Source organism: Cucurbita moschata, unplaced genomic scaffold, assembly GCF_002738365.1.
Source record: "Cucurbita moschata cultivar Rifu unplaced genomic scaffold, Cmos_1.0 Cmo_Scf00076, whole genome shotgun sequence".
Taxonomy (NCBI): Eukaryota; Viridiplantae; Streptophyta; class Magnoliopsida; order Cucurbitales; family Cucurbitaceae; genus Cucurbita; species Cucurbita moschata.
Genome location: NW_019268592.1, coordinates 644,447 through 659,049, shown reverse-complemented (window position 1 = coordinate 659,049; position 14,603 = coordinate 644,447). Strand labels below are relative to the sequence as shown.

Genomic DNA, 14,603 nt, shown 5'->3' with positions numbered 1-14,603 from the left:
GGATTGTTGAGGACCGTTTGGGTGTGGAGTCCCACATCAGCTAATTAAGGGGTTGATCATGAGTTTACTAGGAACATCTCCATTGTTATGACCATTTAGGATTTAGGGTTTAGGGTTTAGGGAAACCAAAAGCAAAGCCATGAAAGCTATGCTCAAAGTGAACAATATAATATCATTATGGAGAGTCGTAGTTCCTAATTAGGTTCATATTAGCAGGAACAACGGCTTCTTTTGAAACCAAAAGCAAAATCACGAGAATTATCGGACAGTTATCTAGAGTGTCTATTATCTTGTTTAACAACTCTAAATCGTAATCAATGAACATGCCTTCGCTCAACATTGATGGGAACTATTTCTGTTGGTCCACCAATAGTATATCCAAGGTGTGTAATGCGCATTCCAAAGGTGAACTGAAATAATAGAGGAAGCTTCCTAAATGACTGTTTTGCTAAAGTCGGTGGAATGGAAGGCCACCAATAATTCACGAAAGGAACTATCAGGAAAGCTCCTAGGAGTCTGTAAATTATATAATCAATTAGCTCACCCAAAAACAATAATTCATGATCATTTTGAAAACATCAAATTAAAATACCTATGTGAAATGTATTTCAGATAGATCCAAATCGGGTACGCTCCCAATGAACATGTAAAATTTGCCAAGCTCCAATTTATCAGTTAATTCTTCGATGTCAAGTGCTTCAATCTTTGTCGAGCGTGATGGATATGGATCACTCTCTCCGTAACCAGCTCGGTCATGTAATATTATGCATGCGTTGTGCTTCTCCATAAGTTCCTAAAACAGATTGAATACAACTTTTAAAAAAAAGAATGAAAGTTGAAGAAGATGAAGAACAATGTGGTACTTGAGAAGCAGCTAAGTGCATATGTCGGGAGTCATTATAGCCATGAGAAAGAATGATCTTGTGTTGAGCCTTTTCCTTAGGAACTCCGAATTCTCTGTGGGCCAAATGTCTTCCATCATTGAGTTTGACTCTACCCAAAGTCAGTGGAGGACCATTTTGTGATCCACATATTTTTGGAGGTGGCGGTTTCAGTGCTTGATAAACCGATCCAACTAAACCGGCTGCAAATGCTACTACTATTGGTATGATCATCTGTCTTACAAAAAAATAAATAAATAAATACATTCAAGATTGTTAGAGTCGTACGTTAGCTAATTAAGAAGAAGATCATAAATATACAAGGAAAGATTGCTATCTCCATTGACATGAATTTCTAAGGGAACCAAAAGCAAAAGTACGATGAGAGCTTATACTTAAAGTGGGTAATATCATATCAATGTGGAGGTTCATCGTTCTAATTAGTGGTATTAGATCCATTCTCTTGTGTTCAATTAGTCAAGTTAAGAAAATCATCAATTGTTGAACAAAAAAGTTGTGAGTTTTGAAAGTGTAGTCACATTGACTCAGGTGTCAAACAAATAAGTTTTGATTCTCAAAAGTATAGTAATAGTAAAGATTCGTGGTACTGTACTCTAGGTAAGAAGAGTTGTCTAAATAATGTCAAACAAATAGATATTATTGGTTAAGAGGAGATGTGTACTTTGTTCGAGGACTTTAGAGAAGAACGTGTCTTCAATATTTTCTTCGAGAAGAGGATTGTTTGAGAATCATTCAAGTCCAACATTGATTAATTAAGGAGAAGTTCATTAGTATATAAATAAGAAACACTATCTCTATCAACTATCAAATGTTTATAACAACGTCCCATAACTCAGAAAACTTAAATAATCAAAAGAAGAAAATGAATAAGATTAAAAAGGAATAAAAGGAGGGAATTGAAACGCACCAGAACGAAGTGAGGAACGTGGAAGGTCAGCGCGGATCTCTGTGGAGTGACAACCAATGGTTTGGTTCCTTTATAGCCTGAATGGCATAACCCATATCATATTCTCCATTCATTATCAAGAACTCAATAGCAAATCCTAATAAAGGCAATTCCATGTATGCCAATATAAGAGAGTAAAGTATATACTAAAAGTATTTAAGCCATTAGTTACGTATTTATGCAAACAATTTACGTATTTCTTTCCTCTAAATGTTGTTTTCATTATTTGCGTTGGCGTTTACCATTTATGGTAAGGGAAAACAACATTTATTATGCAGGTAACACGTTTTTTTAAATTGGATTGGTATGTGATTTGTACATATATTTCAACATGACCTTCAATTACGACCTAAGAATTGGAAATGTAATGAGAGCATTGAATTCAATAATAAATCATTCAAGATAAGTGTAATATTTCAAAAAAAAACAAAACAGTTGAAAATTCGAGGGGTTTCATTGGTTGGTCATTAGAGCGATCCCTCAAGAAGAGTTGTTTAATTCTACGTCCACATAAAACCGAAAATATAGACCAAGTTTGACATAAATGTTTGGTTGTTCTTGATTGTAATGTTTTACGGTCATGCAGCGTCTTCGACACCGATTTTCGACGAGCACACAGTGATCCCAACGTCGACAACCTTACTTCTACTCCGTTCTTCCTCCGGAAACAGCAACTCTAACGTTCCGAGAAACCCTCCAAAATACCGAATGAATCAACCCACTCGATTTACTTGTAAGGTGCTTTTGGTACTACCCTAGAAACTTAAAGATAACGCAAAATCAAGTAAAAATGTAAGGATTAGCCCAAGGACCACGAATTAAGAACCTAAACATAATATTTTTCTCGAGAATCACAAGTTATAAAATTAACCCACTAAATGCCATTTCCTGAATATGAAATTTTAATGGAGGCCTAATACCATAAATAAGGGTGTATGCAAAGTTTTACGTACATAGGAGCATATCTAAGCCTTAAACCAAAAAAGAGGGAAAAATTATCCAAATGCTTCAATGATGCCCGTATGTTCATGACTAAGATGGACTCCAAATTACTAAAAATTTATATGAGCCCTATTTATAAGATTATGGATGACTTCACTTCCTTTTAAAATCATTAGAGTATGTTTAAAGGCATAGATTTAAACTTGGGTAGAAAAAGCCAAAATATCCCTACTATGTCAATAATATTTCGACATAAAATTTTATAGGAAGCTTATTTATGCTATTATGAATGACCCTAATGAACCTTGTGTAAAAATTCATAGTTGTGAAGAATTCCAACTGACATTATATTTTTCATGACACTCATTCATTATGGATTTATAATGTTTCTTTACGGTTAAGAACCAGATAAAGTAGGCTAGTTCCTAAAAATGTAAAACCCGTACCATTCTATTCAAATCTGTCTTATGTCCTAAGTCACCGTAAATGTAATAACAAAAACAAACAAATAGAAAAAAAATAGAAAACAAAATAGGAAAATGAAAATTTTGTCCCATATTACTTAAAGTAGAGAGGGTTGGTCTGTGTATAAAAGGGAGGTCCCTCACTTTATTTTATCATCTCATTTCAATGGTTCGAACCCAGTCAGAGAATACATTGTCTAACAACTCTAGGTTAGCATTTTATTAGGTTTAGTTAGTTTATATTATATCAAGTGAGCTAATTCACATAGTAGAATGTCAATCTACCGTTGTGGAATTAAATTTTAGATAGAAGCTAGCATCAAAACATCGTAGTAGCTTCGGCCGAAGCCAACCAAGTAAGTATCCCTACCATAAGTTTGGTTATAATTGTATGCTGAATGATGAAACGTGCCCGTGGCTTGGCACGTGTCATATACTCATATATGTAAATTATTATGATATGATATGTGTATATGAATATTATGTTGTATGTGATGAATTGATATGGTTACGATATGATATGTTAAGATATGATATGTTCGAAGACATGCTTAAGTTATGCTATATTACTGTTATGATATATGATATTATATGCATAATATATGATATGATTGACATGAATGATATATGATATGATTGGCACGCAAAATGACGAATTAGCATGGGATACAACTCTAATATACGCCTTGAAGATACGATAAAAATGATATAATAAATGATAAGATATGAAGGAAAATGTAAGAGGGGTTGTGATACATGATAATGAAAAAGAAAAAATGTTGGGACCTCATGCATTATTGTGTGTTCATGCATCGAAGGATGCCCCTTCCTCTTTTACGATAGTACGAACGCGTATGCTACGAGGCTAGGAAATGATCATTATGTTTTCCATAATGCTGTCATGACGGCCTCTACTTCTAATGGATTTTCGGCATCAACAGCTACTAGAGAATCCTCGCTCGACCAGAAAGGGGCCTAGGAGGTGTGCGAATTGACTAGTGGGTTCATACTCGCACTTGTGGACCATGTGTAGTAAATTAAATACACATCCAATTGCTGACTTATGATAGCCGTAGTAGGAAAATAGGTTGATGCGATAGCTCATTCATGATTTGTATGTCCTTGCAATTAACTCCAATAGGGGTCACTAAGTATTTCTTAAAATGTTCAAGTCATGTGTTACTCTTATTTTTAGGTAAAAGCAAGACTCCCCTATACGGCTGACAGTGGCATCTTCAACCTAGGAGACCGTGACATATACATATGGTAGTTGTACTTAATTTCTTAAGACTTAGGTTAGAATAGAGTGTTTTAATTTTAACGTTTATTTATTTCATTTACTATTTCGTTGTGTTGTTTTAAAAATGTTTTCGAATGCGTCAGTCCATAAAAGTGTTTTAAGATAAGTTTATGTTTTATTATAAAGTTTAAACACTTATTTCCACACAAAATAATTATGTTAGGATGACGGTAGCCACTCTAGATAAATAGAAATCTAGGGTAGTAATACTAGACTGCCCCATATTTAAAACAACTTGATCCTATATTTTTCCTCACCAAGGTAAGGTGTCCTATGTAACCACTGTAAAAATAAAAATAAAAATAAATTATAATAATAATTAAAAAAAAATTGGAAGGCCTCATTCCTTTCATCTCACCACTCCTTTCCTAAAATCCTTAAAAAAACAAATAAAAAAAGGTTTAAGGTGGAAGGAGATATGTCATTTAAGAAGATAAGGCTAATCGGTTAATTTTAGATTAGGGATCAAATGAAAAGAATTTTGTATGAAATTGTATAAAAATTATGAGAAGGAAACAAACATAGATAAAAGGGTTACATTGTGATTCTAATTAAAAGAAAAAAAAAAGAAATACACAATAAGAGAGAAGAAAATATATAGAAAATGATAAAAAATGTATTAAATGGTTTGGATGAAAATAATACTATAACAAACATATATGTATAAACATTTCAAGACATAATTAATTCAAATACTCTATCGTTCTCATTAAGTATAACACATGGACCAACGTAAATTAGAGAAATAATTTTGTACAAGTTTGAACTTCAAACTGATGTCATGGGCTCACATAGATTGACTTAGATTACAATGGACAGAATCAAACTTTCAATAAGGATAAATTTGTGACAACAATGTAAGCTAATCAGGTAAGTGATATTACCATCGACATACTTATATTTGATGCTAACGTATGCTTTGTGGTTTTGCATGTGTCATAAATTTAATGTGTGAATTGTTTATGAATCGATATAACTATGATACGTTGTGTATGCATTATAATATGTGAATGATATGATAACTCTTACGTTATAATGTGTTCTATGGTATGTTTGAGATAGGATACGATAAGGATGCGATAAACGTAATATAATGATATGACTAAGATATGATTGATATAATGATATGGTTATGTTACGTATAAAAAAGAGTATGATTATGATAGATTGATAGGACGATATGGTTAGGATACGTTCTTGTAATAACATGCCTAATTGAAAAATTTAGTATCACGTAAGTTTTGGGATCAAACTCAAACTCAAATTCTTGTTTATCGACCATATTTTTCAAAATTAAGGTGTCTATTAGCCTTAGGGAAATAAATTAAACATATATGATGAAAGGGTCGAGGGCTAATTCGTCCAAAATATAGCTGCCTAGAAGGATCAAACTCTACGTTCGAAATTGGCCACATCCATGCCAAGTTGTATTTTCCAATTTTATTCATCTAGTTTGAGAGGAATATAAGGAGAAATACATCTAGATATGGAAGTCGTTACATTAACCTAAGAAATTTATCTAGCTAGAAGTGACCTCATTATGGCTTCAAAGTTTTCAGGGTCATAGACAAATAAATGGCCAACATTAGGAACTTCATGATACCGAATCCATGGAAGTTTCTGTACTACATAATGATTAAGTTCATTGCAGATGACACGGTCGGCACTACCTTGCCATAAATGAACCGACCCTTCCTTGAATTGATTGGTCAATTCCATGGGATCGAACTCCCAGTTTGCATAAGCAACCAGAACATCTCGGTGAAGAGATTCATATTCACCTTGTTGTGTTACTTCCTGAAAATGGTTGCACCCCAAATGTTAGAACATACAAATATGAACTAGCTTAAACATATGTTCTCCATCAAAAAAGCCTTTTTGAGAATATGTCTTACGGCTAATGACGAATAGTTAACGATAGCTTTGATGGATAGCTTTGTTAGAATATGTAATAATGAGGTCACTATTTTAGTAAATGATGCGTAGAAGGGTAGTGACATTGATGATGAGGATCGTTGGGAGAGTAGTCCCACATCGGCTAATTAAGGAGTTGATCATGAGTTTAGAAGTAAAGTCCATTGACATGAGGTGTTTAGGAAACACCAAAAGCAAAACCAAGAGAGCTTATGATCAAAGTGGACAATATCATACCATTATGAAAAATCATGATTCCTAACGTGGTATCAGAGCCATGTACTTAACTTAGTCATGTCAATAGAATCCTCAAATGTCGAACAAAGAAGTTGTGAACCTTGAATGTGAAGTCAAAAGTGACTAAAGTGTCGAACAAAGGGTGTATTTTGTTCGAGGGTTCCAAAGAAGAAGTCGAACCTCAATTAAGGAGAAGTTATTCGAGGGCTCCATAGGCCTCTAGGAAGGCTCTATGGTGTTCTTTGTTCGAGGGGAGGATTGTTGAGAATCATTGGGAGATGAGTCCCACATCGGCTAATGAAGGGGTTGATCATGGATTTATAAGTAAATAATACATCTCCATTGGTATGAGGTATTTTGGGGAAACCAAAAGGAAAGCCACGAGAGCTTATGCTAAAAGTGGACAATATCATACCATTATGGGGAAACCAAAAGGAAAGCCACGAATTCTTAATTAGGTTCATATTAGCAAGAACAACGGCTTCTTTTGAAACCAAAAGAAAAAATGCGAGAATTACCTGATTGTTATTTTGAGTGTCTATTATTTTCTTTAACAACTCTAAATCGTAATCAATGAACATGCCTTCTCGGAACATTGATGGGAACCATTTCTGCTTGGTCCACCAATAGTATATCCAAGGTGTGTAATGCGCAATTCCATATGTGAACTGGAATAATAGAGGAAGCTTCCTAAATGACTGTTTTGCTAGAGCCGATGGAATGGAAGGCCACCAATAATTCACGAAAGGAACTACCAGGCAAGCTCCTACGAGTCTGTAAATTATATAACCAATTAGCTCACCCAAAAACAATAATTCATGATCCTTTTGAAAACAACATATTAAAATACCTGTGTGGAATGTATTTTAGACAGCTCCAAATTGGGTACGCTCCCAATGAAAATCCGATTACGTAAAATTTGCTGTCGAGCTCTAATTTATCGGCTAATTCTTCAATATCAAATGCTTCGGTCTGTGCGGAGCGTGATGGATATGGATCGCTCTCTCCGTAACCAGCTCGATCGTATAATATTATGCATGCGTTGAGCTCCTCCATAAGTTCCTATAACACAACATGATTGAATACAATTTTTGTAAAAAAGAATGAAAGTTGAAGAAGAAGAAGAACAATGTCGTACTTGAGAAGCAGCTAAGTACATATGTCGGGAGTCATAATAGCCATGAGAAAGAATGATCTTGTGTTGAGCCTTTTCCTTAGGAACTCCGAACTCTCTGTAGGCCAAATGTCTTCCATCATTGAGTTTGACTCTACGCGAAGTCAGTGGAGGACCATTTGGTGATCCACATATCTTTGGAGGTGGCGGTTTCAGTGCTTGATAAACCCATCCAACTAAACCGACTGCAAAAGCTACAACTATTGGTGTAATCATTGTCTGAGGAAAAAAAAAAAATTGATGATGGTGGGAGTCCTGATTAATTAAGGAATGATGATGGATATACAAATAAATGAGGCTATTTTCATTGACATGGATTTTGGAAAAACTAAAGCAAAACTACGAGAGTTTATGCTTAAAGTGGATAATATTATACCCATGTGAACGTTCGTTGTTCCTATTAGTGGTATAGATCCATGGCCTTATCTTAAATAAGTCATGTCAAGAAAATTAAACAAAAAAGTTGTGAGTCTTATACCAATGTGAATGTTTGTTGTTCCTATTAGTGGTATCAAATGCATGACCTTATCTTAAATAAGTCATGTCAAGAAAATTCTCAAATGTCGAACAAAAAATTGTGAATCTTAAAAGTTTAGTCAAATTGACTTAGGTGTCAAAGACAAGTTTTGAGCCTTGAAAGTGTAGTCATAGTAAAGATCTGTGGTACTCTAGGTATGATTGTTTAAGACGAGGCTGAATGTGTACTTTGTTTGAGGGCTCTAGAGAAGAATGAGTCTTCAAGGGAGACTCAATAGTGTACTTAGTTCGTGGGAAGGATTGTTTGAGAATTGTTGGACTCTTAATCAAGGAGAAGATCATTAATATATAAGTGAGAAACAATATTTCTATTAGTATGAGTTTTGCTCGAGAACACTAAAAATAAAGCTATGAAAACTTCTCGAACAATAGCATGTTTAATATGTTTAATAGTAAACACAGAATCTCCTATATACAATAGCATGTTTAATAGCATATTTAGTTTATGATTATACTCTACTTAATCATTTTTCATATTGTTTAACAAAAGTAGCTTTTCACTTGCTGAAAAATGTAAAATGCTGCAGAGTACCGAAAGAAAACACTCAACCAAGATAGGGAAACTTAGGGTTATCACGGTTATGCTTGTCTAAGGCGTGTTGCCTCAAACTCTCGCCTTGTACTACTTTATCGCTGTCTTTTACTACTTTCATGTTGATAATTTCCTTCTTGTTTTTTCTAAGAGTATGACGTTTCATCATATCTATACCTAATAGATATGAAATGCCTCTGATTGTACTATGGAGAGACGTGACTAGTTGTCAAATTCTCCCTACCAGAAAAGTTATATACTACGTAAGCCACCGTTGTTTTTTTTACTTGTACGCTATATAACAGCGTTTTGAATCTCTCTTTCAACCTTGCTTTCAAACTCACTTCCAAAATTTCTCTACCCGCTTTCTAAAACCTTCTTCTCAAATCAAGGCCAAAGGCTCGAGCATACGTTGTCCAGTCATAAGCTATGCGATCCAAAGTCGGCTTGATCACTCAATGCTAAGAGTGAGTGCCGCATAAACATGAAATTCGCGGTTAAGAAAACGGCGATTGTGACACATAGCAATCTATAATCAAAACAAGAAACTCACAAACTTAACCAAGAAGAAAATGGAGAGAAGATTAAAAAGAAGGGAATTGAAACACACCAAGATGAAGTGAGGAGCGTGTAAGGGCAGCGCCGATCTGTGTGTTGTGACAACCAATGGTTTGGTTCCTTTATAGCCTGAATGGCATAACCCATATCATATTCTCCATTCATTATCATGAACTGAGTAGCAAATCCTAAAAAGGCAATGCCATATATGCTAATTTAACATAGTTAAGTGTTTTGGTTACTTGCGTTGGCATTTTCCATCTATGGAAATAGAAAGTCTATTTTTCGGCATGTAAGACACTTTTTGAAATTGGATTGGTAAGTTGCTGTACATTATTTGAACACAACTTCAATTACAACCCATTGAAGAAAAGAATTGGAAAAGTAATGAGAACGTTAAATTCAATAATAAATCATTATCTAGATAAGTATAATACTTCAAAAAAAAAAAACCAAAAAAAAAAAGTTGAAAATTGAAAATTCGAGGATTTATTGGCCGGTCATTCGGTAGGGAAGAGTTTCTTTAATTCTATGTCCATAAAAGACCCGAAATGTAGACCGAGTTTGATATAAACTCTTGGTTGTTCTTGATTGTAATGTCCAAATAAGATTGTAAAAGAAATTAGAAGGAAGAAATTGGGTTTCAACCAATTAAGCTCGAATCAATTCCTACGTATTCATAAATGGATTTCCAACATGTTTTCTTGAAGGCTAAAAATGGCTAAAATATATTCCCAATTCGAGTTTTGATAGCCCTATTCGATGGAAGAAAAGGAAATTCAATTCTTCCCACGAAGTCTTTCCTATTTAGTTATGAAGGTCCAAAGAGGAACTTTGTAGAAGCCTTGAAGAAGTTGAGCTCTAGACAAGGAGAATTTGAGGAAATTTGGTATCGGATAAGTTTTTAGTGAATTGGGGGAGAATTCAAAATTCTTCATCTAAGTTCAATTCAAGTCAATTTCGTATATATCACAAGTAGCAAGAAATAAGTAAATTATCGATTCCGTCGAAAACTTATCTTTTTGTTAATTTTATCGTTGAAAATTGAGTGAATTTTTGGGTAACATTCAAATGGGTGTCGACGATTTTAACTAATTAAGCAAAACTAATACAGAGTGTCACTACTGTCGAATAACAGGAAAATGATGAGAAAATCAACTATAATGATTAAGGTTCGGTAAAGAGAGATTAAATAGATAAGTTGTTGAGTTTTGTGTAGACTTTGGTTCCTTTTAATAGATTCTCAAGCCCACTTCTGAGTGCATGATGATTATGTCCATAATCATTGTAATTTCTGTTAACAGGGTTTTTGGATAAAAAAAATTTCGTAACCCTTCTATTACCTTTCAAGTCTCCTTGCAATAGAACGAGAGTAGTAAAGAGAATTTCATTGTTCTCTCTTCTCCCAAATAAGAGAACAACTATGTATGTAAAGTAGCTAATTAAACACACATGTAAATCATTAACAACTCCTTAATAAACTAAAATCATACCATCAACCTATTTAAATCGTATAAAACTCTCTCGCCTCTTCTATAAAGTTTAGCTCTCCATGCAAACTGAATTAAATATAGGAACCCATGTCTTAATCATATAAAATTGATAGAATAAGAAAAGAGAGTAAGGAAATAGAGAGTTATCCAGTTTTGTTGTCATTCTTCAATGGAAGTTCTCTTTCCTTAGCTCTCACATCCACCCCTTTGCGCTAATCTATCCTTCTTCGTCTTCTCTTCCTTCTGCTATCAAACAATTGGATTAGGGTTTTTATTCTTCTCTGGTCTCACAGCAGCGGAGACTCTACTGTCTAATCCGATTTTTTTCTCCAAAGTGTGTGCCCCTCCTCTTGGTTTTCTTTTTCCTTTTATATATTGAGCATGAGTTCCCCTTTAGGGCTGAAAATGAATAAGTTATCCATCCGTTCCTCATTGGAATAACCCACTTGGACTACTGATGTAGATTTAAAATTTTCATGTCATCTCCCATTTGTTTCCGAATTTGCTACTCCTTCATGGTTCAACATAAATGTCTAAAATTTTACCACATAACTCAATTAAATGTAAAACTAAGATCGATTTATGCCAAATCATATTTTTTTCACGTTAGACCACAATAAACGATTTCATGTGAGTAGAATAAATGGGGTAATAAATGAGAAAATAGTGAATAAGAGGGTAAATATTAACTAAAAAAAGACTTGATATGACTCTACTCTTAGAGAGTTACGAGTGACTAAAGGATGTTTTTTTTTTAATGAAAAAATTGGAGGCTAAGGAGACCTAGAACGTTGAGCTATGGACCCAATAAAGGTTCAAGTGACTCCCAGTGATTCTCTTTTGTTTTTTAGACCTCTTCTAGACCAATTCTCAAAACTCCTTGATTCCTAACTTTATGTTCCTACAAGTCCTATGTAACAACATCGAGAGAGATTTGAGCATTTAGAGTGCAAGAACGAAGGTCCCAAACTGAATTGAGCCGCAGCTACTTTGATATCTCTTTGAGAATCATTTATAAGATGCTTTTGGTACTCCCCTACAAACTTAAGATAACACAAAATTAAGTAAAAAGGTAAGGATTAAACCAAGAATCTTGAGTTAAAAATCTAACCAAACGTTTTTCTTGAAAATTACAAATTATAAAATTAATCTACTAAATGGCATTCCCTCCATATGAAATTTTAATGGAAGCCTAATACCATAAAATAAGGGTGTATGCAAAGTTTTACGAACATAGAAGCATATTTAAGCTCTAAACTAAAGATAAGGGTAAAATGACCAAAATGCTCTAACGATGGCCATATGTTCCTGACCAAGATGGACTCCAAATAACTAAAAATTTATTATGAAGTCTATTTATAAGATTATAGATGAATAAGCATTGAAGTATGTTTAAGGCATAAATGAAGACTCAGATAGAAAATACCAAAATATTCCTATTGGTCTTTATGATGTTTCAAGGACTAAATGGTCTCCAAATGACAAAATTTTATATGAGGCTTATTTATGATATTATAGATGACGGTGCATAATTTTAAAGGTATTTTACACTCAGATTAGAGCAGAAAATAACAAAAATGTCCCTAATAAACCTGGTATGAGAATTCATGGTTTTAATGAATTCCAAATGGCATTATATTTTTGATGAGATTCATTATGGATCTATAATGTTGCTCTAGGGTTAAGAGCCAAACAAACCCGCCTTATGTCTGAGACACTGAGACACTCAAACTACTGTGTAGCACTCCACTCAAACCTGCCTTATGTCTTAAGTCAGTCTATACCTCAAGATATGCAGCACATCATGATCATATATTTTTCCTCACAAAGGTAAGATGTCCTATTTCATAGAATGCCAAATTTAGACTATGTTTTAGGAGATTTAAAGGAATACTGTGGCCGAATAATGCAAAATTTGATATTAAATCCTGATTTGAATTTCAAAGACATTTTGATCATGTGTAGGAGATGCGGTGGAATGTCAAATATAAGATTTCAAGTTCACGTTGTTTACCATCTACATGACTTAGTAAGCCCTTCCGAGGGAGTGATCCAAGGAAGTGATTTACGAGTAGGATTAGTGTTAACTATTGTGTAGGGACTAGAAGAGGACAACTAGAAGGAATCTACTCTACTCTCCTTAAATCTATTCAAGGACGATGGATCATACAAGTGCATGAACTAGGGCAAGGCAACAAACTGACCAAAATAAAGAACTCCGAACCAAGAACTTAACAATTATGCTTCTATTTTATAAATTTACGACCCTAAGACTAGAACCTAAGGATCAAGGTTCTTAAAAAAAAAGTCATGACATGTCTTATGGTTGGGATTAGAGGAGGGTACCTATAACGCCCCTAATTTTCTAAACCTGCTTAGTGACATCACCCATGCATACAATAACTCATTATGCTGAAGCTCATCGTAAATAACCTTGGAAAACACAGCAAAGTATTTCATAAAGGTCAAAAAAATCCAAACATACATATCTCTGAAAATAAAACCTTCTTGAATTCAGAAACTCTAAATAAAAAGAATGTTCAATACTATAACTTAAAAACAGTTAAACAAACGTAAACTACTAATAATGCACCCTCTTCAACTACCATGGTGTCCTCAGCTCCACCGTCAGCCGTACATTGGTGTCTTGCCTTTACCTGAAAAATGTAGGAACCTTTCATAACAAACCTCGGCTAAACCTCATGCAATTTATCAAAATAAACCCCAACACAATCTTTCTTTGACGGTTAGGAACTATACTGGCCTCAGATTATAAAAATAAGGGCAGAAACAGCTTCAGAAGGGCTGAAAACCTAGGAATTGATATATTATAGAGATACCGAGCCGATAAGCCGAGCCGTCGAGTCGACCAACTAAGCCGCCAAGTCGAGCTGCGGGAATTGACGGAGCCGAGCCGACGTACACGCCAAGCCAAGCCGAGAGGAGCCGCGCTGACACCTGATTTGGGTGGTGCGAGCCCGCGGTACACAGACGTTGAAACCCGACCCGATCCAATCCCTCTTCTTCCTTACCCGAAAGACACAAAAACCCTAAATGCGATTTTCCCTTTTCGATTACGACAAGACTTCGACGCTTACGCTCATCCCTGCTGTCGTTTCGTCTGCCACTCCTCATTGTGCAACGCTCATGACGTTACTCCGCTTCTATGCAAAAATCCTCACTGAAAACTCGAAGCCTTGCGTACGTCTCATGATTTTCCATTATTCCTTCGAGTTTCTTACTTGGATTGTTTTGCACGTCTACTCATTGATAATTATTTGGTGATATCCTCTCCAAAAGTTTATAAACCTCAACATAATCTTTTGACAGGATGGCTCCATTTGCAAATGCATCGACGACTTGCTTGGTTGCGTTGTTCAACCCATTGTAGAATGTCTACATTTGTATGCAATGAGCTATACCGGGATGAGGGTGTTTTCAATCTTTCCCACTCCTCGCACTCAATATCTCATCATCAAATTGTTGGAAGACTACTATTTTTTATATGAATTTGACATTTCTTGTGAGTGGGAAGTATTTGATTAACAATTTCTCAGCCAATGTATTCCACGAGTTAATTGTTCTGGTAGGCAGAATGTTTAAC

The 14,603-nt window shown here is 34.8% G+C and overlaps 2 protein-coding genes across 2 annotated transcripts; both read right to left on the bottom strand.

The window, feature by feature from the left end:
- Nucleotides 1-432: 432 nt before the first annotated feature.
- Nucleotides 433-1,115, bottom strand: LOC111438509. Its single transcript, XM_023076421.1, has 3 exons — nucleotides 864-1,115; nucleotides 632-793; nucleotides 433-516 (listed from the first exon to the last, which is right to left on the bottom strand). The coding sequence occupies exons 1-3, from the start codon at nucleotides 1,113-1,115 to the stop codon at nucleotides 433-435; spliced, it is 498 nt and encodes a 165-aa protein (XP_022932189.1).
- A 4,954-nt stretch (nucleotides 1,116-6,069) lies between these two features.
- LOC111438508 lies at nucleotides 6,070-9,636 on the bottom strand. Its single transcript, XM_023076420.1, has 5 exons — nucleotides 9,559-9,636; nucleotides 7,844-8,098; nucleotides 7,556-7,767; nucleotides 7,224-7,479; nucleotides 6,070-6,351 (listed from the first exon to the last, which is right to left on the bottom strand). Exons 2-5 carry the CDS (start codon nucleotides 8,093-8,095, stop codon nucleotides 6,070-6,072), a joined length of 1,002 nt encoding a protein of 333 aa, XP_022932188.1. The 5' UTR covers nucleotides 8,096-8,098; nucleotides 9,559-9,636.
- Between the last annotated feature and the right edge of the window lie 4,967 nt (nucleotides 9,637-14,603).

What these genes read in the sequence shown, in the direction of transcription:
- LOC111438509 (XM_023076421.1), bottom strand. Translation starts at nt 1,115, where the DNA reads ATGATCATACCAATAGTAGTAGCATTTGCAGCCGGTTTAGTTGGATCG. An exon ending in TGCACTTAGCTGCTTCTCAA is followed by an intron (nt 794 to 863) that starts GTACCACATTGT and finishes AATCTGTTTTAG; the next exon opens with GAACTTATGGAGAAGCACAA. An exon ending in TTTACATGTTCATTGGGAGC is followed by an intron (nt 517 to 631) that starts GTACCCGATTTG and finishes TATAATTTACAG; the next exon opens with ACTCCTAGGAGCTTTCCTGA.
- LOC111438508 (XM_023076420.1), bottom strand. Translation starts at nt 8,095, where the DNA reads ATGATTACACCAATAGTTGTAGCTTTTGCAGTCGGTTTAGTTGGATGG. An exon ending in TGTACTTAGCTGCTTCTCAA is followed by an intron (nt 7,768 to 7,843) that starts GTACGACATTGT and finishes GTTGTGTTATAG; the next exon opens with GAACTTATGGAGGAGCTCAA. An exon ending in CTAAAATACATTCCACACAG is followed by an intron (nt 7,480 to 7,555) that starts GTATTTTAATAT and finishes TATAATTTACAG; the next exon opens with ACTCGTAGGAGCTTGCCTGG.